Below are 16,091 nucleotides of genomic sequence, written 5' to 3' on the forward strand. Positions count from 1 at the left end.
TTTTTTTTTTTTTTGTGGCTCCTTTATCAGTTTTCTGAGATCTGCAGGGAGGGGAAGCAACCTGATATTTTCAGGAAACTCTATTTTAGTGGGAATGGTCTTTTATCGACTGAAATCCCTAGAGAGTTTAAGGACAGCCCCTGACACTGCTGGCATCAAGTGGGGCAGAAGCCCTGTGTAGAGGCTGTGCTGCCATGTCACTGGACACAGAAGGACTGTCTTGGTATAATTCTTGCTTAAGACATGGAAACCTTGGTCTGGCCTTGACCCACATCTCCAAGAAGAGTCCGGCTTTTCTGCAGCTTATGTCCCCACTAGCACATGCACAAGCCATCAGGGGATGTCTGGGGTCATTTTGGATTTGGCAGGCTTGTTGCCTCATGGTACTACTCACACTTGTCATGAAAATAAAAGATGAAAACACAACTCTAAGTGCCAGATCCCCTGTTCCCTAGAAAGACAGCCTGCTCAGTTGCCAGTCTCACCCCACCCCCCACCCCTTCTTTTGAAAGGAAAGAGTAGGAAGCTTTAGGCTGCTAGGGCAGGGGAGAAAATTCTAAAAGAAATCTAGAATTTCTGAGTACACAAGAAAGCCTGCTCTATGGAGAACAGAAATGTGAGACTCAGACGCCCAGGATATCTATGAATTAAGGCTGCTGATGTGACAGCTTCCAGAAGGTGGCTGGGGAGGCCTGGGCTGAGTTTGACATGTTATGACTAGGGGTCTCCTGAGGCTGGCTGAGGCCTCTCAAGCTGCCCCTTCCTGTACTCGACTCCATTCCCGGGGGCATTCCACCTGAACTCAGTCCTCCTGGGCAGGCTGCTGGGCTCCTGCCCTGCTTCTGGGGTGGTGGCAGGCACTCCACAGTGCTGCTGTCTCCTTCTGTCCTTCCAGAGCTAGGGGAATGCAAGGGAAACCCCCTAGTTGCTGGGAGTAAAACCAGACAGCTTGTGGGCATTTCAACTTTCCTGCCATTATAGCAGGTCAGGGGTGAATGGAACTCAGAGGGGTTGTCCTGCAGCTCACTTTACAGACTGGGTTAGTAAGCACAGGGAGAAGAAGGCACTTGCCCCTTACCAGCTGAGGGCGGGAACCAAGCTTTCCTGACATCCCTTCTAGATTCCTCAGCCTCATTAACTCCCATCACTAGAGGAAGCTGGCCTGGGATTTTTTGATGTACTTGTTAACACAATGTAATTTTGAGGCCACCTGCTTAGAGCCACATGTAGACACAGGCACTGCATGTGTGCTCGTCAACTTGCCGCTGAATTCAAAAGCCAGGCAGGTTTGGTTTAAAAGTATGTTATCCTTCACAGTGAGTATGGAGACATTTCTACATGTTGGTGAAAAATGTTAGTAGTTGTACTGGCCTGAGACAACACACTTTATCTCCCTGGTGATATTTTGTGTGGTATTGCCCATTATGGTATCCAAGCTCAATACATTATCATAGAAACAATGTGTCTCAGATCTACAGAGAGTGCTCAAGTTGGGTCCTGGCCCAGACATCCCATGCCACAAAGGCCTTAAAAACTCTCACTGCAGTGCAGGATGTGCTGGGCCCCTGTCTGGTAGCCCCCACTCACCCACAGCACCACCCAGGGCCCTCCTCGGTATACCATTCTCTAAGCCTGAGAATTTACCCTGGTGTTCTCTCCAGAGATCCTAGCACCTAGAAGAGATTGCAAAACATAGGCCCTGACCTCCCCCCAGGCCCTCACCTTTCCAGGTTTTCAGCAGGCAAGGTGCACTGCTAGTCAGCATCCCATTATAGATGACAGCCTTGACCTGATGCCTGATTTCACCCAGATTCACTGAAAATAGTTTTTGAACACACACACACACACACACACACACACATATATATATATAATTTTTTTTTAAAACTTAGCAAACCTATAAAGTTCCCTGGAATGTATCAGGGAAAAGGTTTTATAACTTCTTCTCATACAAGTGGGCCTCCTGTGAGTCACCTGTAGGTGACTTGGGGGGGCAGTATTGAGAGGTCTTTTGCACTCCTAGTGAGGCCTAGTCACTTGTCAGCAGTTAACACTGAATCCCTGCGGAAGGGGATGTGGCAGACACATGTGATGGAAGCCAGGTGGAGAAATACATGTGTTCTAGTAACTGGCCTGTGGATTTACCCACCACGAATAGTCACCAGTGCAGCTCGATTTTTGTGAGTCACTGGGCTGATCTCCTGGAAGTGATCTGGTTATATTCCAAATTTCTAGGGGCTACAAAAAAAGGGCATCAAAATAGCAAACCAACACTGATAGATAATAGACCTCTTTGGTTTTTGAAACTTTTGACTTATGCAGTTTAAGTATTTACCAATACCAGAGTGTACACCAGTATATTCAAGTGGGGGCTGAAGCCACAGGGCAGAGTGGCCTGGTGGCAGGAGCAGTGAGTAAAAGGTAGGAGGGTGTTATCCTATCCTGCTGTCTCCCAAGGCAGGCTGGCCAGTTCTTTCATCTGTGAAACCCCAGAGTTGCCTATATACACTCAGAAGCACCTTCTAGGTCTAACAGCCTGTGATTCTTTTGTCTTGATCTTTTAAAACATGGATGAGATCCTATTGGGGCTAAGTGAAGCGAAACTCATATCAATTTATTAACATTCAAAAAAATGAATGCCTAGTGCAAGTGAAGGGTCAAATGTTTTAATGTAAAGACAGGTCTTTTGTTATCCCCACTGGGCCTCATGTTGTCTACACTTTTGAAAAGGGAAATGCTCTGTCCTGTGGGAGGGAAGGAAGAAAAGAGGGTGGGGAACACAGCAAGGCTGCCAGAGCCTCCATAAGGGCTTGGTTCCTCTGCTCAGATTTAGAGACTGGATGGAGGTCTGTCTGCAGGACCAAATGAGGTCACCAGTTTCTGGCATAGTCACTGTCCTCTCCTCCTCCCTCTGTCTCCACTCCTCCTCAGACCTGGAGACCTGATTCTAGAAAAAAAATTATTATGTGCCTGTGGCTCTCGTGGTGTCAAATAATTATGACAGAAGTTGCTGTCCTCACAACAGGCTGAGTTAGACAGTAATTCAGTTTACAACAGAAAATATACAAACCAAGAATGACTTTGGCTACTTGGGCAAGCAGCCAAAGCTAATCTAGCAGCCTGGAAGGCCACTCACCCTAGACACATCTGTGGGGTGCCAAGAGTGGCCAGTCTAAGGTGGTCCTCGATCGGCTACTTTGCTGCCAGGAAGCTCTCGGGATGCTCTCCTAGAGTGATGGCTGGAGTTAATGTGGGCAGGCTCCCTGACCACCAGCACTGGGGACCCAGCACTCTGCCTGTCTCATCTTATTTCCAGCCCTGCCAGCTGCCTTGTGAGGTAGGCACTCCACATTTATAGATAAGGAAGTGGAGGTGTAGGGAAGTTGGATCAAAGTCTGATCCAGCCACCATGTGCTTTCTCTCTGTCACCATCCCACCCCACCTGAAGAGCGAGGTCTGCCTGGAGAGCCGGAGGACCCTCCTCAGCCCAGCATAGCCTGGCACGGTGCTGCACAGCTGTCCTCCCCTCTCGGTTGCAGCTTGGGGACTTTGGTTTTACTTATTATCTTTCTTCCCAGTTAGTCTAGGGAGCACTGAGTGCATTTCATACACTGGTTAGGTGTCATGGAGCTAGGAATGCAAACCCATGTGCCCCCTTCTCCATAGGCAAGATGTAATTTATCTGTTTCAGATTGTTTGAAAAATGAAGCTTTGAGAATGAAATGCAGCAACTGTACCGATATCAGCATTAGATACGGTACAGATTAAAAAGTCTGTTCAGAACTTTTGCTCTTTCAGAAATAATGAGTAATGTTTCACTATGATTAATATTAGAACCACGAGACAGTAAACTGTTAGAGATAGGAACAATTCTCAGGATTATGGAGTTAGCGCCATGATGTCACAGGCAGGAAGGGCAGTGTGGAGAAGAGGGTGGCACTCTGCCTAGGGGGAGTCAGAGCAGAGCCATGGCCTGGGCCTTCCCCAGAACATGGCTCATGGGTACATATGAAAGGAGCCTCCTGCTGTGATTTTCTCTGTCCTTTCTCTGATAAGAGGACAGGAACCCACAACAATAAACTCTTGTTAAGTTTTACAGTCTTCTGCTCAAGTCAGAGTGTGTCTATCCATGTGTGTTAACAGAGCTTTTAGTTACTATGATTGAATTGGGGGAGGGGTTTGCTTGTTTTGTCTGTGTTTTTTGCCTGGATTAGTAAAAAAGTAAATCAAGGTTTTATAATTAGTTTCTTTTGACTCAATAAAGAAAGGAAGAAAAAAGTTACTGTATGAGAGTACCAGAGGTAAGATACGAGTCTGATCTTGCTCACTTGACCTTCACTTTTTAAGCTTTTGCTTGAGTGTCATGGATATAACTATTGAGGTTCCCGCTCAGGCAGGCTCAGATCTCTGGGTGCTCACAAAAGGAGAGGGATCAGAACCATCTTTGGTACCCTCAGAAAACTTGTCTCTCAGAATTCTGGGCTTGTTGAGCCATGTTCCATCCCTGTCCTCATTAACTGCATTAGGCCTCTTGTTTGAGCAGGATCAGCAGCTGGGAGGGATGGCTGTGGACAGAGCTGATCCATCCAGCCCCTTTCCCCTCCAAGCCTGGGCTGGGCTTCAGAACCTTCACCATAGCCCTCGAGGCACCATGCTTTTGCAGATGAGACTTACAGCATCCTTGGCAGGTAGGCAGAGCCCAGAGCGGGAAGACTTTCCTGTTGATACCATGAGGTCTGTGAATGCTGTCCCTACCTTTCAAAATTGTGTATCAGGAAAAAGAAGTACACATGTTGGGAACATTCTCCCGTATTTCCATCTTCAGTGGCCTCTTCTCTCACCCTTAGGGCAGAATTAGTCACCCTTTTACTCTGGAGCTTCTTGCCCAGACCTCAAGGTAGCTCTCTTCACAGTCAGTGGAAAGTTGCTGGGGTTGCCCCTCCCTCATCTCTCCCCAGGTAGGCACAGTGCCGTCCTCTTTGGGCCCCACATCTCCTTCACTGCCCGGCCTCCAGCTCTTGACATTTACTGGTTGAATGAAGTCATTAAGAAAAGACACTCACGTGCCAGTTGGTGGCTCAGGGTGGACTTGGACCTCCAAACACTAGTGGGTGTGTTCCCATGTTTCTTCCACCCTGCTGTGGAAATGTGAGACATGCCCAGAGACCACTGTGGCTCTGGACCACAGTCTGCTTTGCCCTCCGCTCACTGGTTGGTAAAAACCTTCCCCTTCTACCCTCACAGCTATACTTACTTAGTGCTCTAGTGTCAGCTTATTTGGTGAGAACACTCTATGTATGAGCTTTAGCAGCTCAGCAGAACTTAGACATCAGATAAATAAGGAAAATTGAGTAATATTCTTAGCTTCTAAAAATATTTTGTGCATAGTACCTTTATGTACTGCCTTCCCCATCCATAATACCATTTCTTCCTTATTATGTTTTAGAATAATTTATTTATGAAATATTAGGTCTACTCAAAGATGTTCTGTGTATGCCTGTTAGCGCAAGCAAAGCTGTGCCTCTAACTATGATGTTCTGGTGGCTTCTCAGTATGATCCTGGAGATCAGACCCAGTAACAGAGTTCAGTTTGGCCCTCGGCTCTCTTTCTTGAGAGTTATCTGGGAGGACAGAATTTCCTCCTGGTGGAGGTCTCTGTGGGCTTTCTCCATGTCATGGAAGCAGAGGCTGCCCTGCTGTGGAGATGGCTCCTCAGCACTGCCCGTGGCTGACCAAGCCCTGAGGGCTCTCACTGGCCTCCTTCCTGGGGATCTGCTTGGTAGTGGAGGTCCACGTCTGGCCTGCTCCCAGGTGTGCCACACCTCCCCTGCATTAACTAAAGGCTTCTCTCCTCACAGCTAGCATGCCCACCAGTGAGACCGAATCTGTGAACACGGAGAACGTAAGTGGCGAAGGCGAGACCCAGGGCTGCTGTGCAAGTCTCTGGTGAGTGTGGAGGCCATTTTGCCTCCCCCCACACCCTGTCACCATTGCCTTAGAGAAATAAGCGGTGAAGCCCAATTTGCAGTGGTGCCCTAGGCCCATTGTCTTAGGCATGGGGGGGGTTCCCCACCCTTGGCGTTCCTCCTATGCCAGGTACATGTCATGTGCCTCCTCCTACGAAGTCATCCATGCCATAGTGGGGCACATGAAGAGCGTGCCAGTTAACCTGGCCACCCTGCTGTGTTCATCAGGTGCTGGTGGAGAAGAAGAGATGCAGCCAAGACTGGGCCCTCTGGGTGTCGGCGGTGGGGGTAAAGGCCTGATTCTCCTTCAAGTCTGAGTTTGGCATCCATGCTTTTGAAGAAGAGCTTGTATGGCAGAGTTGCTCACTAGAATGTGCTACATATTTTTTCCTTTGCTTGTGGGCCCTTTACAACCTCAGACCTAGTAGCTGGGTAGCGAGGCCCTGCCTCTTCTGCTACTGGCACTGTTTCCTTGGAAACCTACACCCCCTTCTCCTAACAAGGAAGACGCCATCACATTAACACTTGCTGGCTTTTTTCTAGATGATTTGGGCTGCAGCAGTGGGGGGACCAGCAGCACAGAGTGTGCCAAGTTACCGCCCGCTTTAGGGGAGCCCCATGTGGTTTGGGCTAGTTTGCCTCCTGCTGGTATCCTTTAGGTCTTATTTCTGTAAAGTACAAGTGCAGTTTTTAAGAGAACTCGAGCTTACCCTTGGCAGAATTTCATAAAAATAATGTATTATGGGCAGAATACACAATAGTTTATGAAATGACTTTGCCACCATTCTCCTTGCTCTGCTTTCCCTGTGACCTCATAAAGCAGGTAGGGAATGGACTTGTCATTCCCATTTTACAGATGAGAACACTGGAGCTCAAACAGGCATGCTGCTACTCTCCACTCACCCAGTCAGTGAACAGCAGTGCTGGGACTTCCAGGGCAGCGCTCCCTTGGCAGCAGTGGCAGCACGTGCTGCTTTTTGGGATGAGTGCTGTGTTACAGCAGGAGAGGCCTTGCTGCCTTCAGTTTGTGGGGGCTGAAGAAGGACCTCTGGCCTCACTGCCTGGGCCAGGGCTACACAGGAAGTCTAGCTAACAAGTGTTCTCCTGCCTGGGCCCTCGAGGGTACTCAGCCCGCCTGCCTGGCACTGATAGCACCTTGATTCTGCTCTAGCTTTACCCCAGCTGGCCTGCTGTGGTAATCGGGTGTGCTCAGTCCAGGCTTCTGTGCATGGCTTTTACCATAGCTCAGCTGAAATAATGGGAGGGTGTGTGCACAAGCCTTCTTAACAGGAATCTTAACACTTTTTGTCTTTCTTTCAGTCAAGCCATTTCAAAATCCAAACTCAGGTCAGTATCTTCTTTTCTTTTTTTTTCTTTTGTTGATACTTTTGTATTCTAACTTCTGCATTTTACTAACAGTTGCTTGTGGATGTGAGTTTTGCTGTGGATTATAATATTGATATAGAATTTTAGTCAAGTATGGCACACCTGTCTTATGGGAACAGTGTGGTGGATACTGAAGATCTCCCCTCAAAACAAACCAATAAGACACAATAATGAACAGTTTTTTTGCCTCCCAGTCAGTCCTTCATATTCTGAATCATTTCTCTAAGAGAGCTCCTGCTTGCTACTTTTCTGCTCAAAAAGCTTTTAGAGAGAAGGGGTTTAAGAACTAGCCTCAGGTACTAAAAATATTCTGTTTCTTCATCTGGATACCGGTTACACATTCAGTTGATAAAAATCATTGAACCATATATGTGTGATTGTGTACTTTCTCATATAAATGTTATTTTTCAATTAAAAACATTTTACCACTGTATTTAAACATCAATGTGATATAGACATAGAACTAAATACAAAACCCCAAACAACAAAAATTTTAGAAGAAAACATAGGAGAAAAATCTCTGTGACCTTGGGTTAGGCAAAGGTTTCTTAAGGTAAACGCCCAGTGCACTATCCGTAACAGAGAAAACTGATAAATTGTTCTTCATCAAAATTAAAACTTTTGTTCTTCAAAAGACAACAAAAACATAAGCCAAAGAGTTGGAAAAGATGTTACCAAACCATATGTGATAAAGGACAGGTATCTGGTACATATAGAGAGAATAATCCATAAAGAATTGTATCTATCATAAGAAAACAACCCAATAAAAAATGATTAAAAGATTGTAACAGTCATGTCACCAAAGGAGAAATGTAGGTGGCAAATAAGTATGTGAAATGACCATCAGTCATTAGGAAAATGCAAATTAAAATTACAGTTAAATGTATCTACCACTATATACCTATTAGAGTGGATCAGATTCAAATATCTGACAATACCAAGTTCCGAAAAGGGTGCTAATCAATGGGAATTTTCATACTATGCAGGTGGCCATTTTAAATGACACAGCATTTAAAATAAAACAGTTTGGTAGTTTCTTATAAAGTTTAAACATATACTACATATATACCATATGGCCCAGCAATCCTGCTTCTCAGGTATTCATGTAAGAGAAATGAAAATACATACCAAAAAAATTTTACATGAGTGTTCAAATCTATGTTATTCATAGTTATCTCAAACTGGAAATAATCCAAATGTTTGCCAAATGGCAAATGGGCAGATAAATTGTGGTCCATCCATCTGATGGATGCTGCTTAACAAGGAGTGAACCACTGAAGCACATAACAGCAGTGATGATCAAAAGTGTCTTTGCTAAGTGGAAGGAGCTGGTCTCAAAAGGCTACAGAGTATACAATTCTATGCAAGTATTAAACAAAACAGTAGGGCTAGAAAGCAGATCATTTGTCTTCTGCAGCTGAGGGTGAGGATGGTGGATTGACTATAAAGGGCCATGATGGAACTCATTTGAGAGGTATAGAGTATATCTATCACTCAAAAAAGCTAATTTTACCAAATGTAAATTGTATCTCAATAACCTGATTTTTAAAAAGTTAAGAACCCTCTATGGCTCCCTGTTGCCAAAGGGCACATAAATATTTTCCCATTCGGGCACTGGATCACACTCTGCCCCGCCCTTGCCCTTCCCGTGTTCTGCACATTGTAGCTCTTCTGGACTGCTCTCAGTTTTGAGGTGCCACATGTTCTGTCTCCACCCACCTCAGTTCCTTTGGTCACTTAGTCTCCTCTGGGTGTGGTGCCCTTCTCTGTCCCCCTGGATCATGATCCAGCCCAGACTTCTGCTTTTGGAGAAGCCTTCCCTGACTCTTCCAAAGAGGATTTGTGGCTCCTTTCTGTTTCCCTACACCCTTGGAGTTGCACTTGGTATGGACTGACAACCATTATTTTCTTCAACCTTTTGTGCTTCTCAGGGACAGGTACTGGGGGACCAGGCCTTCTTCATCTCGGCATGGCATACAGTCAGAGCTTGGGAACGCTGGTCTCATGAAAGAATAGGCCTGGGACACTGGGCACTCAGAGCCCTGCAGGAGGCCAGATGGGGGTACTGCAGGGTTCCAGGGGATAGGACAATGCGATTTCCTGGATTTGGAAAAACACTTGTGCGTTGTCACCACAGTGTGAGAGAGACCCACCTGAAATGGGCTGTTTTCAGGGCTGCTCTGCTTATGTGTGCTGAATTTTGCATCCCAGGAGAAACCTAACTCTTAGGGGAACAGTCTTTAGTGTTCTTGGTAGAGTTTTTCCACATTGGTCATCATCTTTCTTTCCATTAGAAATTGTACAGCAAGAGCAATGACAAAATGCACCTTGCTTGATCCATTTCTTGGTGAAGAGTTGGCTAGGGTGACCAGATGTCCCGCTTTTTAACAATTTGCACTGTGTCCTGTGGTGTTTTAAAGAAGTCCCAATTTTTGGAAAGAATGCACAAATGGGCGGGAGAACAGGAAGGGAATACATGGTTTTCGGCTGCCATGTGGCTATTTTGCCAGGATATGAGTTTTATATTATTTTTGTTAATTTTATGTTATAACAAATAATTGTTGAGAAGTGATTATCGAGAACTGCTTATCAAAGTTTGCATTGTTGTCAGGCCCTGCCCCCCCCACCATGTTGTCCCGCTTTACCAATGTTAAAAGCTGGTCACCCTAGAGTTGGCACAACTCTTCTTTTGCTGGTTTCCTAGGCTAAAGGGTTTTTGGTGGTTGTTTTTGTGTGCGTTTTTGCATGGCAACTCAGCTAAGTCAGCCAGGGTTGCAGCTTGGACAGCCTGGAGTTCCTCTTGACTCAGACCCCTAGAGGAAGTGGCCTGCTGCCCTGAGTGAGGCGGCTCAGTCTCCAGAGCACTGGCTCTTCCCTGAGATCCCACCCCGAAGCAGCAGATCACGGTGCACTTGACCAAGCTACCCCCTGGAGGCAGGGAAGGTTTTCCACAGGGCAACAGGCTAAGAGAGAGGATATTTTCCCTAATTACAAACAGGAATGGAAGGTGGGTGGAGGACATGCTACTTGTCTGTTTGGCTCAGCTCATTTTATTTTTATGAAAACACGATTCAATATTGGCTTTTCTCCTAAAGGTATATTTTGAGCATCGCTAGTTAGAAAGGGCACCTGATGACTCAGTATGAAGACTCATGTCCTACTCAGCTTTGACAACTCTGCCAGGCTCTAGAGGAACCTCAGAGATTTAAGAAATGATTGAAAGTTTCCTTAAAAAGAAAAGTGTGGTTTTGGAGCACTTTCCTGCCTGATAAATTCCATATGATGATTGAGATACTGTGAGAGATGTATATAATAAGCTAAGTGGCTCTCTGCACTGACAGCACGAGCATATCCACGTCCCATATGGTGGGTATATGAACCGCATATGTGTGCGAGTGCAATTTTGCATCTGCACGTGAATCTATGAATATCTAGATTTTCCAGCTCGCATAAGGGAGCATATGACAGATTCTGGAGTTATCTAAAGCCATAAGGAAGGAAACCGATAGCATGATCAAGTCAAGATTATACTTTTAAAAGTTGTATTTTAAGACCAACGTAATTTTTATTGTGAGGCCTGTTAATTTTCATGCCACTTGTTCTCATCTTTCTAACTGTACTCCCACCCCACTCTAGACCTCCAGAGTGAAGCCAGATTATTTCTCAGTTATGTTCATCGGATGCTCAGATGCTATACCTGTCATCTAGGGAGTAATGTTTGTTTGTCTTTCAGTCGACGCTGGCGTCGCTGGAACCGATTCAATCGCAGAAGATGTAGGGCTGCTGTGAAGTCTGTCACGTTTTACTGGCTGGTTATTGTCCTGGTGTTTCTCAACACCTTAACCATTTCCTCTGAGCACTACAATCAGCCAGATTGGTTGACACAGATTCAAGGTATAAACAGAGGCCATTCTTATTTTGTTTTGAGTTAGAGATTTCTGTGGCCAACTAACTGCTGTTGAGTTTATCTCATCAATATGTGATGAAGTATTAGAACATTTCTAGTGAGGACTGACTTGGAAGATGGTATATCCATCCAGACACACGCAGGCACCACAGTGAAGGTGTGGCCTGTGCTGTGTGGGGAGGCACCTTAGAGCTGGTTAATTCAGAGCATGTAATTGTCCCAACCCTAAGACAACTTAGGATCAAGGTATCTGGGAGTGGGAGGGGATGTCGTAAGCCCTCTTCTGGCCTCCACTGGGGAAGCTTTATTTTCCCCTGTAATACTTTGGGCAAGTGGTTTTGGTTCCCCTGCTTTGAGTACCCCAGCTCATCAGGGACAGCCCATTCTGGGTTTGACAATTTTGAGCTTTTGACAGGTTCTTCCTCACTTATATCAAGTCAAGTCTCTTCTAACTCTCTAGCCTGCTTGGTGGTATTTTCTGCCATTAAAAATGACATTAATAGGTGGCTGCGTCTGATAGCATGGTACCATAAGCAAGGTCAGACTTTGTGTTACTGAAAGAAAAAATATAATATGATGGTCTCACTGCAGAATCATTGGCTTTTCGGGCTAAAAAAAACTTCAGAAATAATGTGATGAGCTGCCCTTCCCCATTTTGTAGCCAGTGAAACTGAGGCCCAGAGAATTAAGTAACTTCTTCAGAGTCACACACCTGGGTACCAGCAGAAGCAGGACCAGAGCCTGGAAACCAGACCATCAAGGTTAAGGCCACATTTCTGCCTTTGTCTTTCCAGATATTGCTAACAAAGTCCTCTTGGCTCTGTTCACCTGTGAGATGCTGGTAAAAATGTATAGCTTGGGCCTCCAAGCATATTTTGTCTCTCTTTTCAATCGGTTTGATTGCTTCGTGGTATGTGGTGGAATTACTGAAACAATCTTAGTGGAACTGGAAATCATGTCTCCTCTGGGGATCTCCGTGTTTCGATGTGTGCGCCTCTTAAGAATCTTCAAAGTGACCAGGTAAGGACACCTGCATCTCACTGTGGGTGTCTTGTGAACACGAGGTGATGACTAGCCACATCCCGGGTCAGGCAGTGCAATGCTCTGTCCCACATGGTTGTCCTGAGCTCACAAAATCTTTGACTTACAGGCACTGGACTTCCCTGAGCAACTTAGTGGCATCCTTGTTAAACTCCATGAAGTCCATCGCTTCACTGTTGCTTCTGCTTTTTCTCTTCATCATCATCTTTTCCTTGCTTGGGATGCAGCTGTTTGGTGGCAAGTTTAATTTTGATGAAACACAAACCAAGCGGAGCACCTTTGATAATTTTCCTCAAGCACTTCTCACGGTATTCCAGGTAAGTCCCTCCTCCTTTCTCTCCCTGAAAAGCACATTGTGAGCAGCAGCTACAACTCTGTGGCCTGCTTGTTTGCGCACAGCTCAGTAAGATAAAATGATTCCTTAGGACTTTCATTAACCATCTCTGCCCTCATGATGGCCCTGGTCAATTTTGTGCCATTAAGTTATTTATTTTGTATCCTTCTCTATCTGTGTGAAATTTTTTAAGACTACTAGCTGTGTTACAAAATAATAAACCAAAAAGCTTTTTGATTGCTTTTGTGAGGTTTCTGTTTGGTCGTGATCTATACGGTTCAAAATTTTAAGACATCTAGTCCAGATAGAAAATAAAGGATCTCTCTCTCTGGAAGGTAGGATTTTTTTTTTTAAATTGCTATCTACTTCTATTTCATGATTAATTGAATCATCAAGTATCATCAATAGAGAAGATTAAATTTAAAATTTCAGGTGGTGGGTAGTTTTAAATTGACATGAGACATTTAGAATGTCGTACTTCTAAAATCTCACTGATGTAATGCTCCATTTCTACCATTGAGGAACCATGTGGAAAACTATCCAGCAGTCAGTAGCAATGAGAGGATTTTTCTGACCAAGAGGGTCTCTAGGATGTAGTGTTGAAATAAAAAGCTGGTTGCAGAAAAAATAACATATGTACGTAATAGGATACTCTTTATGCCTAATAACTCGGAGAAGGGGAAGGGCCTGGAACTGGGCTGGGGTATGATCGAAAGATAAATAAGTCTTAAATGTAAAGTTATATTTTTTGCTAGAAGAATTAACTCATCTATTTGTGAAACATTTAAGTATAATGTTTTGGAAATTCTGTGGGATAACCAATGGATATGTTCAGTGCAAACCGCACTGTAAAAGGCAGCTGCAACCAGACTCAGACAGTCGCAACAGTGCCTGAGAAAGCAGCTATGAGCTGTCATCTGTCTGCTGGCTGATCCCATTCTGGCCCCTTAGATCCTGACAGGTGAGGACTGGAATGCTGTGATGTATGACGGCATCATGGCCTACGGGGGACCATCCTCTTCAGGAATGATCGTCTGCATCTACTTCATCATCCTCTTCATTTGTGGTAACTGTATCCTTCAAGCCAGGACACAGGGACATGGTGCTGTTGATTTTCTTTCCCCGAATTTCCCTTTAGTGATGGTGGTAGTAGCAGTGTGGCAGGGAGGCAGATGCCTTTACCTTTTTAGCTCATCTGCTTTCCTTCAGATTTGCTGGGGAATAGGGTGAGTGGAATTCCAGTGAGACTTTGGGGAATGCAAGCCAGTGGAAGGATCATGAGATAGCACATGGGTGCTGGTACCCATGGTGATCCAGCTGAGTGTCATGTTGCCTGCACAGGTCCCAAGGTAGCTTAGAACACAGCTAGGTGATTCTCTGTGTGGTCACCCTTAGGAGATTAGGGGTGTAACTATGTCTTCTTAAGACCCTTCATGACCAAGGTGGAGTCATCTTCAGTGGATTGAGCAATGCTCCCCTCAACATAATTTTGCTTTGCTGATCTATCTTCGGAGATAAAAGATCCACTGGCTAGTTGCTAAATTATGCCATACAACTTTTCTCTGGCTTGTGCTATTCCTTTGCTCTGCCAAGAGTTACTCCATAATCGTAGCCTCTAGCCTTCTGAAATTGGCCTTTGGATGTGTATTTACCTTGTTCAGACCCCTCATAACTTTATAGCCTGGGGTGTGTCTCTTTTATCTCCAGGTCCCCCATGCCTGCCATTAGATCTGGTGTATAGATGCCCTTAATGAAAGTTTGTCAGTGAGCAATGTAAAGACCTCTGATAGCTCCTCTTGGTCGTCACTCTTCCATTTTATTTTACTTTTTTAAATTTCATATGAATATGAGGGCACAAATCATTAGGTTACATTTGTTTGCATTTGTTAGGTATAGTTAAAGGTATAGTTGAGCCCTTCACCCAGGGCGTGTGCTGTATACCCTTATATTGTGCCCATTAGGTGAGAGTTTACCAATACCCCTCCCTCTCTCCTCTCCCCTCTCCTTCCTCCCCCTCCCCACTACTTGAATTTAATTGTGTTTATCTTTCATGTGGGGGTATAGTTGTTTATCTACTGGTTTCATATTAGTGCTGTGTACATTGGATACTTGCTTTTCCATTCTTGCCATTCTTTACTAAGAAGAATGTTCTTCAACTCCATCCAAGTTAATACAAAAGCTGTAAGATCGCCTCTTTTATGGCCGAATAGTATTCCATGGTATACATATACCACAGTTTATTAATCCATTCATGAGTTGATGTGCACTTGGGTTGATTCCATGTCTTGATAATTGTGAATTGAGCTGTGGTGAACATTCTAGTGCAGATGTTCTTATAGTAAAACGATTTTTTTTCTTCTAGGTAGATACCTAATAATGGGATTACAGGATCAAGTGGAAAGTCTACTTTTAGCTCTTTTAGGATTCTCCATACTTCCTTCCATAGAGGCTATATTAGTTTGCAATCCCACCAGCAGTGTAATAGTGTTCCCTTCTCTCCACAGCCACATCAACATAAAGCTTTGGACTTTGCAATGTGAGCTATTCTCACTGGTTAAGTGATATCACAGGGTGGTTTTGATTTGTATTTTTCTGATGATTAGGGACAATGAGCATTTTTTCATATGTTTGTTGGCCATTTGTCTGTCTTATTCAGAGAAGGTTCTGTTCATGTCTCTTGCCTAGTGATAGATGGGATTGTTGGGTCATTTTTGTTGATTGGTTTGCATTCTCTGTAGATTCTAGTTACCAAACCTTTGTCAGATATGTAGCATACAGATATCTTTTCTTATTCTAAAGGTTGTCTGTATGCTTTAGCTGTGGTACCATTCACTTCTGTGCAGAAGCTTTTTAGCTTGATCATGTTCCGTTCATTTACTTTTAGTGTTCCTGCAATTGCCAAGGCAGTCATCTTCATAAAATCTTTTCCCATTGTTAAGACTTTCTTGTAGAATTTTTGTTGTTTCATGTCTTAAATTTAAGTCTTTTATCAGTGAGAATCAACGTTGATAAGTAGTGAGAAGTGCTCCAGTTTCAGTCTTCTACATGTGGTTAACCAGTTCTCCCAGTACCATTTGTTAAATAGGGAGTCTTTTCCCAAGTGCATTCTTTTGTTTGGTTTATTTAAGATCAGATGGTGATATGTGTCTGGGTTCATCTCTAGGTTGTCTCTTCTATTCCATAGCTCTATATCTCTTTTTATGCTAGTACCTTGCTGTTTTGATTGCTGTATAACCTGAAGTCAAGTAATGTGATGCCTCCAGATTTGTTTTTATTTCTTAGAATTGTATTGGCTATTTGGAGTTTTCTTCTGATTCCATATGAAATGAAGTACTATTTTTTCAAGGTCTTCAAAGTATGATGTTGGTACCTTGTGATCAATTTAATCTATTAATCACATTGGGTAGTATGGACATTCTAACAATGTTGATTCTTCCCAACCATGAGCATCATATGT

The 16,091-nt window shown here is 44.3% G+C and overlaps 1 protein-coding gene across 4 annotated transcripts in view; it reads left to right on the plus strand.

The window, feature by feature from the left end:
• CACNA1D (calcium voltage-gated channel subunit alpha1 D) overlaps window positions 1–16,091 on the plus strand; it is a 347,874-nt gene that overhangs the window by 249,653 nt on the left and 82,130 nt on the right. For 3 of the 4 annotated variants that reach the window (XM_003789390.2, XM_003789392.2, XM_012804921.1), the window contains exons 10-15: window positions 5,859–5,946; window positions 7,287–7,313; window positions 11,086–11,246; window positions 12,054–12,279; window positions 12,410–12,617; window positions 13,586–13,706. In XM_003789390.2, the coding sequence (XP_003789438.1) occupies window positions 5,859–5,946; window positions 7,287–7,313; window positions 11,086–11,246; window positions 12,054–12,279; window positions 12,410–12,617; window positions 13,586–13,706 (831 nt within the window). Of the gene's footprint in view, window positions 1–5,858; window positions 5,947–6,194; window positions 6,255–7,286; window positions 7,314–11,085; window positions 11,247–12,053; window positions 12,280–12,409; window positions 12,618–13,585; window positions 13,707–16,091 lie in introns of all 4 variants that reach the window. The other variant, XM_003789391.2, reaches the window with a different exon arrangement.

Source organism: Otolemur garnettii, unplaced genomic scaffold, assembly GCF_000181295.1.
Source record: "Otolemur garnettii isolate 467f Iridium unplaced genomic scaffold, OtoGar3 scaffold00032, whole genome shotgun sequence".
In the NCBI taxonomy this organism is placed as follows: Eukaryota; Metazoa; Chordata; class Mammalia; order Primates; family Galagidae; genus Otolemur; species Otolemur garnettii.